This window comes from Apium graveolens, chromosome 1 (genome assembly GCF_009905375.1).
Source record: "Apium graveolens cultivar Ventura chromosome 1, ASM990537v1, whole genome shotgun sequence".
In the NCBI taxonomy this organism is placed as follows: Eukaryota; Viridiplantae; Streptophyta; class Magnoliopsida; order Apiales; family Apiaceae; genus Apium; species Apium graveolens.
The window spans coordinates 195,548,924-195,562,584 of NC_133647.1; the positions used below are offsets into that span (position 1 = coordinate 195,548,924).

The 13,661-nt window shown below is 34.2% G+C and overlaps 1 protein-coding gene across 2 annotated transcripts; it reads right to left on the reverse strand.

The window, feature by feature from the left end:
• Positions 1-5,188: 5,188 nt before the first annotated feature.
• Positions 5,189-12,026, reverse strand: LOC141675887 (putative E3 ubiquitin-protein ligase XBAT35). Of its 2 annotated transcripts, XM_074482074.1 has the most exons (11): positions 11,738-12,026; positions 11,248-11,362; positions 10,727-10,807; positions 10,530-10,618; positions 10,327-10,418; positions 8,519-8,600; positions 7,712-7,814; positions 7,518-7,592; positions 6,770-6,855; positions 5,803-6,509; positions 5,189-5,476 (listed from the first exon to the last, which is right to left on the reverse strand). In XM_074482074.1, exons 1-10 carry the CDS (start codon positions 11,837-11,839, stop codon positions 5,814-5,816), a joined length of 1,521 nt encoding a protein of 506 aa, XP_074338175.1. In that variant the 5' UTR covers positions 11,840-12,026; the 3' UTR covers positions 5,189-5,476; positions 5,803-5,813. The 2 variants fall into 2 exon arrangements, with proteins under 2 accessions (XP_074338175.1, XP_074338176.1); XM_074482075.1 differs by lacking the exon at positions 7,518-7,592.
• Between the last annotated feature and the right edge of the window lie 1,635 nt (positions 12,027-13,661).

Genomic DNA, 13,661 nt, shown 5'->3' on the forward strand with positions numbered 1-13,661 from the left:
ACATCTCCCAAATTAATTGATTATTTTATTAGTGGAGAAGGAATATTGTAGAGTAATTTACTAGTATTCTCCTCCTATTGGCTAGATTTATCTCTATTTCCTCTACTTTGATTTTTGTAAGACACCCGTATTATTGTGTATCTTTAAATGCATAAGTTTGTTTATATCAATTGTTTTATTGGAAATCAAAATTAATGGATCAATTTTTGAAAAATAGGATAATTTTTTGACCATCATTGAATCAATCAAATATTTATCGATAATTTTTAAAATATTGACATATTTCTAATTTGTATCGTTGTACAACCTGATTATCTGTTTATCATTTCACTATAAGAAAAACGGGCTTTTCCTATCATCTTCAAGCTATTTCCTACTATCTTCAAGGTATTTCCTACCATCTTCAAGTTATTTCGTACCGTCGTTAACAAGATATTTTATACCGAGGATGGTAGGAAATGACTGGTAGAAAATGGTGTTTACGTGACATTCTGATATAATTCTTACCAAATGACCTAATTTCCTACCACTAGGGGTAGGAAATACGTACTACCGCCGGTGGTAGAAAATTTGTATTTTCACATGACATCTTACTTAGCATGTGGGTCCTTGACATATGGCTGTTCACATCAACATGTGAGGCCATGTTTACTGTGATCATACTCATTTCCCACCAATGTCATTTCCCACCTAATAATTTCCTACCGTTCCTTATCGGTGGGAAATGGGTCATTTTCTATCGATTTTGGGGCATTTTTTACTGACTCACTGGTAGAAAATGCCCGTTTTTCTTGTAGTGTTTGATTAATAGTTAGGGAGTTTAGGGGGACATAATTTGATAAATGAACATGTTACATGAAAATGGACACAAACGTACGTGTTAGGGTTTGAAATTAAAATTTTAAATCAAATTTTGACACATAAGTGGAATTGTTTTTTTTATCAAACTATAATGGTTCAATGCTGGAGAAAGTTCACGAACTTTTTTGCAAATTAAAAATATAATAATTTTTTTAAAAATAACTCTGACACTATAGGAGCACCCTAAAATGCTCGAAATTTAAGTAAGCAATAAAAAAGTCCACTTTGTTGCTCAAAAACATCATGTCAAATAGTGAATACAACTGCTCAAACACTTTTAAACTTCCCAAGTTAGTTTACACATCAGTTAGCTAGGAGTTACTAAAGGATCTTTAACTAATGTGAAAGCCGAACTCTCATTGTTTATGAATGGAAATATGGAATTAGATTGAACGATAATAATATTCACACAGCTTCAAAGTTCAATGGAATCGAAGGATAGACTTTAAACAAACTCGAATAAAATTTTAACAAATTAAATATTACTCGGTCATTTTTTTATGATAAAATTTATTGTCCGAACTCTAATTCGGTAATATTTGAACCGATCATAAACTGTTCACGAACATAGCAAACCGAACATAAACTGTTTGTGAATATTATGCACATATTTTTTTTTAAAATATTTTGAAATATTTATTCGAAATAATTATAAAATATAATTAACATATATTATTTATAATACATACATAAATCCTATATACATATAATATTATAAATATACTAATTTTTTAAAATCGAACTCAAGCTTAACGAACAAACGAACCGAACTCGAGCAAAACACGAACCAAAATGGACCTGAACACCCTAAAAATCCAATTCCATTTGTTAAGATTATCGGATAAGAAATATTGTTCGAACTCGTGTCGATAAGTTTATCGGATGAACTTATTGCACCCGAATTCGAACAAATCAGACGAATTTAACGAACAATTTGATTTGTTTACGGTCCGCGTATGTTATAGTATACCGCATACTAGGTACGTGAAATATGAGTATTACCACATCAAAAAATTTATTTTACACATATAAAAAATTAATACTGTGATATTGTTGGTACAAAATGTTATTACTAAGTTTCTACCTATGAAGTTATAGTTAACTGCATAATTAAAATTTTGAATCTAGAATATGCAAGAATACCATGTAACAAAGTAACTAAGTTTATCAAAATAGATAGAACCGTAAGGTTTATAAACACTAAAAAGTGTAGTAATATTTTTTTTTACAAACACAGAAAGTTCTCATTAAATTGAATATAATACAGTCGGGACAAACCCCCAACTGTCGATATAACCAGGTGATAAAACAAATAACATACTAAAAATAATTAGATGATTTGTTTCCTGATCATTTAACACATAGAATTTAAAAATTCTTGAAATTAAAAACGAAATCAAAGACATTCCAAGCGATCCAAATTGCAGCAGCATCTCTGAAAATAGCAACATTGCAATTGACCATATCACATAAAAACTATGGTTAGCCCAGTGTTCAGAAACACCAATCGCATAAAATCAGATTGGAGAAGCGGCACCCCAGCTATCTACATGCCGGACACCAGCTATAAACATGCCGAAGGCACCCCAGCTATCTACATGCCGGATACCAGCTATAGACATGCCTAAAGTATAAACCCATAAAAGATGAACAATCTTTAGTTGTGAAAGTTGAGCTCTTGCAATAATCACCACCGTCCCAGATCCGATGCAGCCTTTGCATATCACCAAAAATATCAATAAATTCGTCCTCAACAGATCTATCACCATATAAACCAAAACATGACTAAATAAAAACATAACAAACACTTCAAAAGGAGAGACAAAACACACACTCCAAAAGGAGAGACACACAAACACCCAAAAAATTGGATTTTATTGAAAGGAAAATAAACGTGAATAACAGAAAATAAAGGGGTTGGAGCTTTCCACCGGAGAAAACCAGTGGAAGCCCCTTGATTTACTTGAAAATAGACAAATCCTAACAGAGAGGATGAAAGAAGGGAGGTCGCTAAAAAAAGTGTAGTAATTAATAATTCATGGATAGAGCATTTTATGTTTTGTGTGTGTTTGGCCAAATCACTATCTGCATAAATTGACAACACAAAGTTAATTACAGAAATACCCTCTGTTGTCTACGTCACTGAGAATAACTTGCAAAGAGACTAATCAAAACCAAACAGCTGCAACTAGCAGTTCATCAATAATTACAGGTTCTGTTTATCTTACAGTCTCACCATATTTAACCACCTACACAGCTACACGTGGAAGAGGAACCCGGGTCTAACAATATACTAAATATAGCTGTTCGTACTTGAAAATAAAAATAAAAATAGAATTTTACAGCATACAGTATAATGTTTCAATAATGTGTGTTGGTTAAAACTTGAAATCAATATAATTGATAATACATTATCGGGTAACAGGTCAGTTGTTTCTTATAACTAGGTGTCCGAGTCATTTTACATATATCATAACTAATCGAAATCGGAAAACTTTCGGTCTATAAAACACATTTACGAGTTACGACCATAAAATTATGGTACTTTGTTAAAGTTCGGTTGTTTTTGATAAAAGAATTAAAAGTTCAGTGATCAGTCAACTTAAAATCATATGAAATTTTAAGCTGAGAGGAAGAACATAAAATCTAGTTCTAAGAACAGCTCTAACGCTGTCCGTTAAAGTGCCTCGGTCAACGTAAAAGCAATATGGTCTGGCCATATGGAAAACCAAGCGCTGGAACAGATTGAAAAAAATGGGCATCCCCAGTAAGCTGGCCGCGACCAATTCCTCTATCTCCATTAATTTATTATTACTTTTTGTTACTTTTTCATTACTGCCTGCAACCTGTCATATATATGAAAGTTGTTATTTGAACGTTACATATAAAAAGGTAACATATAAATATAATATAATAAGGAAATAATGGGTCCTGCATTATTAATGAATGGGCGTACCATTGGATAGAGCTGGCCAATTTTCACCGCCTGGTTTGGTGGACGTGGCAAGCAGTTGGGTCGGGAAAAAAGGGAAATGGGCAGGGGGCGAACCCGTGGATGTGGCAAGCAGTTGGGTCGGGAAAAAAGGGAAATGGGCAGAGGCGAACCCGTGGACGTGGCAAGCAGTTGGGTCCGGAAAAAAGGGAAATGGGCAGGGGGCGTTGGGGCTGCTCTAATATCAATTACGTAACCAGTTATCGTAAATCTTAATATGCCAAAAAAATCAATGAGATCTTATATTCTTTTATTCCGGCAAAAGCATTATTTTAAAAAACGGAAATCAACATTATTCGGTAGAGCAATTTTTCAGTGATTAAGCGGATAATCAGTTATTAATCGGATTGATTAATCGGAGTATTAATCAAATGTGTTCAATAACATATAAAAATAATTAATTTATTATATTAATTATATTAATTTAAGAAAATAGTGAAGTGATTAATCGGATTATAAAATTGAATCAATAGAGCATATTAAAACGATTAATCGGTAAAATCGGTGTTTTCTCGAAGAGAGGGTAGAAGATAAAAACTTGACGTTCAATTATTAGTATCGGAATTAATAGAATCAGAGAGGTCATTTTAGGGACAGAATTATTTGAATATAAACAGTCCACACATATTGCAGCAGAGTTGGTACTTGTACTCCCATGAAACTGTTTGATTCAGTAAGCAGCTTTCACGTAAAATTATAAACAACGATGCTGCAGCTTGCATGCTTGTCCTATAGATTAATAAATTATATAGAGAAAGCTGCATGCAAACATGTACAGCCGTGAATCAAACCACCCGTTTGATTCCAACTATTTCTGCAGAATCAGTTTGCCCTACTTTAACTAAATATTCGATATATTTACACAACTAGCAGGGACGGATTTAATAAGGGTCGTAAGGGACAACCAACGGGGACGGATTTAGTAAGGGGCTCGGAACTAACCAGTCAACTACTAAGTTTCAGAAATATGATTATATGCATCCTCATGTCCCAAACTACTGGAATAATACATTTCACAATAGAGGAAATGCATTACATAAGTATGTTAGGGTTCAGGTTTGGGACTTTAGTTCCCAGACCATTTTCGGCCTCAAATATGAACACAAAATTCGAATTTGTGTCTGAATTTTACCAAAATCAGACCTGGTACCACTCCTAGCAAAGATCAGACATTGTTTTTTTCAAGTATAAAGTAACATGAAAAGAAGTTTCTTACCTAAGTATAAACTAATCAGACGATTTGTATCAAGTTACAGCAGTGGCCTAGATGCATTAACAGCACAGGTTCTTTTTACAGTTGATGTTTTTACCGTCCACTTCAAGGGTCACAAAAAATCGAAGTGACGGAGTTGTATCAATAAAAACACTCCATTATACTGCACAAGCGATTTGCTCGAGTGGAGCTTATTAAATATATATACACAAAATCTTTTACAAACTTTAGGGTTCAAAGCAAGATATGCTCCTTTCAAGCCAAATGAAACACTGAAAATATTTTGTCCCAAATCTTAATATATACAGAAACAAAATGTTTCACAAATTTGCTTACTGGTATGCATCTCAATGCAGGACTTTCTGTTGAGTTTCCGGTCAATAGACTCGCGAGAATAAACCGTCATTTACCTGCATATCAGACAAAAAGACGATTTTATTAATACAAAGCAGTCCTATAAAGAAGGACGGGTCACAAAAATATGTGAATGCTCTACAGTGCAAAGACATTTGTGAAATAGGTAAGAAACATACAATACTTGTGAAATACAAGACCCAGAAAATCTCTTTTTCTAGTTAAGTATTTTTTGCCAACTATGTGCAATTTTGGGTGGTCTTGCACAGCTATATATGTTGGCATGCCCGTTTTCTGATCATCATGCATACATGTGAATGCCATACCAGTGTATGCGTGAAATTATGAGGATGTTATGTACCATTTAAAGCTTCGTTAATACCTTCTATACATTTAGACCGCATAAAGCCGTATAACTTGATCAATATTGGCACGACACACAGGGCACCCCCACTTTTTGGCTTTGATCTCATTTAAGCAAGACATGCACCCAGCCATATGCCCACAGGGGATGCAAGCTCCCTCGACTGGGGCATCCAAACATATTACACATGAAGTAGTGCCAGCCTCTTGTTTCATTTCAGCAGTTATAGTAGGCGAGGTCTCAACCTCTTGAGAAGATAAACCAACTGGGGTAGAATCAATTGACGGATAGTGTACTGGCCCATCATCTATAATTGCATCTGTTATAAGTGGTGCTGATGGGGCCGAAACTAGACCAGAAGTCTCATCTGTTGTATGGTTTACAGTAGGAATGTCAGGCTCGGTGTCCATATGTTGAGAAGAAGTGCCACTTGAACCAACCTCATGGACTTTCGATTCATTACTCCTACCTTTATGAGGAGCAGAAGCTTCCATAGCAGCTGAACCATTGTGATACATGATCTGTGAAGAGTCGGCAGAACTGGTGGATGCATGTGCATCAGGAAAGAGTTGAGTTTGATTAACACCTTTAGGTGGTCGGTCTTCCATAGATGACTGAAGAGAGGCGCTGATTGCCATTGCTAATTCTAAATCTTCTGCTGTTGATGGGCCAGGTCCTGTGACAGCAGGGACTTGAGGTTGGAGAGGATATGCCGGGTGCATCACCTAAATATTTTGAGCAACAAATGTCATGCTACAAGCTTTCTGTTGTTAAGGGGGATTTTATATATGTGTATCTGCAAAATTATTGATATCATACACAATGAAGAGACACCGAACCTCTTTGATGTGGGGCGGCATTTGTTTTTAATTATTTATTTTCCTCACCATGTGGAAACAGAGGATGCGGCAAATCATGCGTAAATTTTAGCTTTACCATAATGCTCAAGTGGAAGAGAACAAAAGGAAATCAATGATGGTTGTACCTGAGGAATTCCTTTACATGCATTGCTGAACCACTGCAATTGTTGTTTGTCGCCTACATTAGCAGGGCCAAGTTTGATCCTAGACTCTGCAAGGAAGCAGCCAAATTCATGTTTTTAACAAAAAAGATGATACTATAAGGATTTGTCATATCTACAAATATGGAAGTTTTCCTTTGCTGTATAATAATTTGAATAGTTAAGCCTCAAATCATTCAACATAGCTTAGAAGCTTGAGACTTAAGAGTATTAATCCATTTTTTGGAAAAGCTCGCTTTTAGACATTTTGAAATCTAGTATTCTAAAATCTTTAACCAATCATAAGTTTGGTGTTGTTCCCAGAACAACTCTCACTAATGCCAATGCCAGTGACACCTGAAATTTTGGTTACTATATTTTTTCCTTATTTAGGCCTCTCCAAGAAGCCCCGGTAGCTTAATTACATCTTATTTTCTCTCTCATGATGCACTACATTCTCAATCAGCAAATCTTTAAGAAACTTTAAGCGTTTATGGTTATTTGGGATATGGTTCTAGGCTGTTAGGACTATTCTAACAGCAAGAACAAGAATTTGGCCTTTCTACTAGTCATCGGCGATTTACGCCAAGGGCCCAAGCATACACATGACTAGTGGATCTGCGCTGCATTGATTATGCGACCAAAAAAATATAGTAGTTGTGCCTAAAGACAACAAGTATTTATATCTTCCTTTTTTTTAAATATTATGTACTCCAAAACTTAATATACTTACGCCTAAATCCATGAGGTCTACATCTTGCCTCTTGGGAGCGCAAGAGACCTCTCCTTCGTCTCCAGCGCTTTGGTACTATTCATGAACACAATAACCAATCACTGCTCAGATATATGCTTGTACAAATGTGTATATATAAATTATTTTGTAAAAAGTCACAAAGCATAAATACATTGAATAAGGTAAAAGCTTACTGTTGGAAATATCAGCAATAACCACTGCAGGATCAGCCTGACTAAAATTTAGCTCCTCCAAATTGGCTTTCCACAGTGCAACAATTGTACGAGGTTTGGCATCCTGCTTGTCATTAAAAGTGTTTTAGAGGTTCATGCAATAAATTATTTACATAAAGATACAGTGATCCACATGCATATTAACAGAAATCAGTTATCTCACTGATTTTACTACCAAGACATTTTACGCAAGACATAGACGAGCTTTTACAAAATTGAATTGTGATATGACTAAATACATTATCATAACAAATACAGTAATTGTAAGTGGCCAAATAATTGTAATTTAAATGACTTCCAGGGAAAAACTCAGAAGTCAACACATTTCATCAAATAGAAAAACGTTGCATATGTGAACTATACTGCAACAATACTAAAGCTGTTACCCCACTGGCGAAGCATTTTCTAACCGCAGTTGCAAAGCTTTTACCCTTTCAAAACTACAGAACTAAATATGACTTTTCACGAGAACTTAAAATTAGGTAACTTATTCTTATCGTCCATATGTCAACAGAGCAAACAATATTATCACAGCTATAACACGTGAAGCATTAGTGATTCATTCTGTTCAGAGATTGGAACCCGGATTATCAAGAAATTAATATCACAAGTGAACAAGAACACCTTTAGCCACGAGATCAAAGAAATTATACAGAAATGCATATCAATATATAACTCTACCGGCACAAAACAATAGACTAACAATTATTATCTCAAGCAACAAAATGCAGAAGAGTTCTTTAGTTCTAACTTTTAAGATCCGAGTACCTGCGGATTAGTATATATAGCGAGCTCCAACTTAAACGGTTTTGAGAGATCGCGAGAACCGCATGGCAAAATCACAACCCATCTGCAAACATAGTGATACAGATTAACATAAACAGTGAGCCAACTGTGCTGATATTTGTTTTGCAACAATAGATATATAATATTATGGCTAGATACAATCTTTTAACCATTTGTTTTGCAACAACAGATATATAAATATAATGGCTATAATACAATCTTTTAACCCTCACATTTACCACATTGCCCTCCTAGCACCTAACCTATGTTCAAACTTTGAACTCTATGTTTGTACTCAAACCACCTTAATGTCCTTAATATACTCCAATTAACCCATTCCCTACCAAAAAAAGTAACGAGTCTGCAAGAAACTCCTAGAACCCTAGCTAGTAACTAGCACCTTGAGATTTTGACGCAGAAACTCCTAACACCCTAGCTAGTAGCTAGCACCTTGAGATTTTAATGCAGGACAGCTCTCAAAACAACGATTACTTGAGTGAAAACGGTAATAAGATAAAATTTTGGTGGATGAACTGCATAACACCCACTACCCCAAGGGTTTTTCAACCGTAGGAGCAAGAAAAGAGAATAAATTCGATAATTCAATATATCTCAAAGTAAAGTCTAGTAATAATGTGGGGATTACAATGCCTATATAGAAAATAGGAACCTAAATTACATAACCTAATAGATTAAGGCCCCGTAAAATTGGGCTTATTATATAACCTACTACATATTTAATAACCTACTAACCCCACATTTAATATATATATATATATATTATTTCTCTTTAAAATAAATACAAAATTAACCAATCATATATAAAATTCTTCAATACCGTTCCTCATAAATATTATATTATTCATTGCAAATCCTAAGTTACAAGGAAATAAAAGCAAGTACCTTTTGGCAATAAAAAAGTCTGTTTTGATCAGCAATCACACAAAAAACCTAAAAAAATTAGGCCAATTTCCCAGAAAAGAATCTGTTCCCAGTAGAGCATATCAGACTACAGTGAGGTTCTATGAGTTCAAAGCATAATGCTAGGAGCAGGGAGAACATGGTGCTAAATTTAAGTGTCCAGAAGATATTTTAAGCCCAAATATGCAAAGGACAGAGATAAGATGCAGAGGGCGTTTCACATTAACCGATAGTTTAAAAGGGAGAGTGAGAATGAGATTGAGACTTGTTTAGTGTTAAGGTCGAAAGAAATAGGTCATTGTTGCTAAGGTCCAATCCTTAGTTCATACAGTGCACCTTTATGCACATAATCCTCGGCTGAGGCCGAATATGATTAGTTGTCATTGTGCTTTCCTTAATAGTTGTTATTCTTGCCCTTTACTAGGAGGATTCTAGAAGGACAGCTGTCCATGTTTTACACTGAGCAGGGCTCTATCATCAAGTTCAATTTCTATTTGTATGAGCACAGATGAGAATGAATGAAAGAGAAACAGAATTAATGCAATTTATGTATGCATTATTTGATTCAGTTTTCATATAGAGTTCCTGTCTGAAGCGAACATCAAGATTCACGATGCGAGGAATCGCCTTACACATCCAATAAATACCAGTGTTTTTTAATATTGAAATCTATGTTTAGGTCCGACTAATCCCTGTTTCAACACTAGAAGGTTCTCTACCATCTAATTTTTCAAGGCATCTATGCTGTAAACACTACCCTGGTGTTTAGTTAAGTGACTATGCGGAGTTGTTCAATCACTTTACTTTTACTCTACACATATGAGATTTGGGGGCATATCCATATAACCAAATTTCAAAGTTAAACATACACTTTCCGCGAAAGAAGTTGCGGAGCAAGTAGGTCAAGAAAGCCTGGCCCATAGAACTCTCGCATCCAACCGGAAAATAAGCAGATATGGCCCTGAAAAGTATAAAGAAACGTTGAAACTCAACACTAATATAAAATAGAATAAATAATTATAATACTTGTACCAGGAAAAATAGTTATTTCATTTGAATCATGACCAAGTACCTCAATTGCACGGACAACATTGCCCAACCCCTTAACTCGAGCAACATCAAGTGGTGTTTGACAGTCATCATTCATCACCAAAGCATTTGCTGAAATTATTAATAAAAGAATAGTCAATAACAAAGAATGGGTTTCATGTCATTTTGAGGCTCGTGAAGAAAATATCTATAGAACTCATAGCTGCAATTCAAACTAACCTCCACTTGAAAGAAGCAATTTTACAGTTTGTTCAAGACCTCTTTTAGCAGCATGGTGTAGGGGAGTTCCAGCCTGACGGCCTAAAGAAGATTATACCAATATTTCAGAGAAGAATAAAGGCAATAGTTAAAAATTTCTGATGCACAATGAAATTTTTGAGGTTAAAGATTATGCACAGCTCTACAAACTAGGACTAACGACAATAGTATATCACCATCCTAAAAACAGAAAGTACTACAAATTCCTGGCAGTATGCCACAGTATTTCAAATGGCCAGTCCCGGAAATACAAAATACCCAAAATTTATTAATATTTGCATAAACATCTTATGTGTAAAAATTGAAGTTGAAAAGTAGAAAACCTCAGACCCGCATGGAGACTATCAAAAGAATACTATTAAGAAAAACCAAAGCTTGGTATTGTTGAAATCGATTAACAATGAGACTTAAATTTCAAAAACTTAAGAAACAGAAAATACAATCGGTAAAGCTCAATAAAGTTCAAGGGCGAGAGGGCTTACCGGGACGATAAGCATTAACATTAGCACCCAGCTCAATCAATGTTTTGGCAACATTTCGAAGCTCTGGATTGAGGCAAGCCACTATAAGTGGAGTTTTTGCTTCTTTATCCAACCACTGCAACCAAATAAATCAAACCCTACTAATCAAAATTCAAAACAATAAAACTGCCTTAACCTAACAAATCACAATCAACACATCCATTCCACATCAAAAAAACATAAAAATCGAATCTTTACTGAAAACAAGCAAAAAGAATCATAATTTCAAAATTCACACACAATATTGCACCTATCAATACACTTTTCATCCAATTAACACACAACCATAACTCCACAAAACCCAAATAAGACTCAACTTCAAACCCCATCACACACACAAAATTGATCATAAAAATCAAAACTTTATGGAAAAACAATCTAAAAAATTCAAGATTTTACAATCCACACACAATAATACAAAAATAAAACTAAAAGATTGTAAATTTATTACCTCAAGACCAGCCCCATCATTGTGAAGAGCTTTAATACCTTCAACATCACCATTATTCACTTGCTGATATAGCAATTCATCTTTAGATGGCTGTTGACCCATTGAAGCAACTATAATGTATGTAATATGTGTGTATATATTGAGGAGAAAAGTGGACAAGAAAATGGAGTTTTAGAGGAAATAAATGAAGTGGGTGTGTGTATCTTTCTTGTTCAAGAAGGATGCTTACGTTTGTGAGCGTGTGGGGTGATGTTTGATTTACTACAGAACATGCAGTTCTTGGGATGGGACTTTCTTGATCACATTGGTAATACAATATTTTAATAATGAGTTGAATAAACAAACAAAACACCGTGTTAGCCGCGTTGATATTTAATTAAGTTCGGGTGATTTTTTTAGGAAAAAGAAGTTCCATGTTTGATTTTTTGTAAAAATTTATGTAAATTAGCCAGATATATAAAATAAGTTTTATTTAAATTATAAGGTTATATCCTATTATTCTTGATTAATAAAAAGTTTTACTGTATATTTATTTCTATAAAAATATCCTCAGTCGTTCCATATTATGTGTCCGTTTGGGAAATCTTAAAATAAGTAACTTGTAACTTAAAATTAATAAGTGACTTAAAAGTGATAAGTAGATGAATACTTATAAGTTATGTAAGTATTTGGTTAATTTTACTTATAAGTTAGAGTTGATTTTAACTTTAATAAACTAAAATAAATAATTTTTAAATATTATTATCTTAATTCATGACTTTTAAATTAACTTAACATTTAAAAACATATATTTAAAAACTAAAATTAATAAAAAAGTGAAAAATCAAAATAAGTTGAGAAAAAGTACGTCATTACTAATATTCAACTTATCAGCTTATAAGTTGTAAATTAGACTTATAAGTTGGGTTAACAAACCGTCCGAGATAAGTACTTACGAGCTTATAAGCTATAAGTAACTTGTAAGATGTTACATATATTTGAGATGTCATGTCTAATCTGATTTATGTTTAGTTTTCAGAACATGACTTATCAGGACTTACTGAAATCAGAACTTACTGAAGTCAGAATTTAATATCAGGACTTAAGGCGTCAGAAGATATATATATCAGGACTTAAGTGCGGGAAGACTTCAGATAAGGAAAGCAGTTGGTTTACAGGAGAAGATCTGGACTAAAACAAAAGAAGATATGTATTGAAGAGTTAGAAGACTAGAAGACTTGTAGAAGATATCTGATTGATATATTTTAGGAGACAGAATTATATTCCATATCAATTAGAAGATATCTTGTAACTGTGTACTATATAAACACAGCTTAGGGTTTACACTATATGTATTATCATTATCGAGAAGATTATACATTGTAACCTAGCAGCTCTTAGTGAGACTATTCATCACTAAGAGAGAACAACAATTCTATTGTAACAGAGTTTATTTGAATATACTTGATCTTTGTTACATACTTGTGCTGAAATCGATTTGATTGTATAAACACTATATTCAACCCCCTTCTATAGTGTTGTGTGACATAACAAGTGGTATCAGAGCTTTTCTATTAACACACATTCAATAAAGATCCAAATAACAATCATGTCTGAAGAAACACAAACCCCAACTAAGCCCACCAAAACTCAAGAAACTCAGAACACTCAAACCCACAGTCGATATGAGATAATTAGAGTTCCCTTACTGAGACCATTTGAGTATCCCATATGGAAAGTGAAGATGGCTATATTTCTGGAAGCTACAGATCCAGAATACCTTGACAGAATTAATGAAGGACCACATAAGCCTACCAAGCTCTCTGTTGCAGTTGCTGATCAACCAGCAAAGACCATACCAAAGGAGAAAAGTGAGTATACAGCTGAAGACATCTCATCTATTGCCAAAGATGCAAGGGTAAGGCATTTGCTGCATAGTGCAATT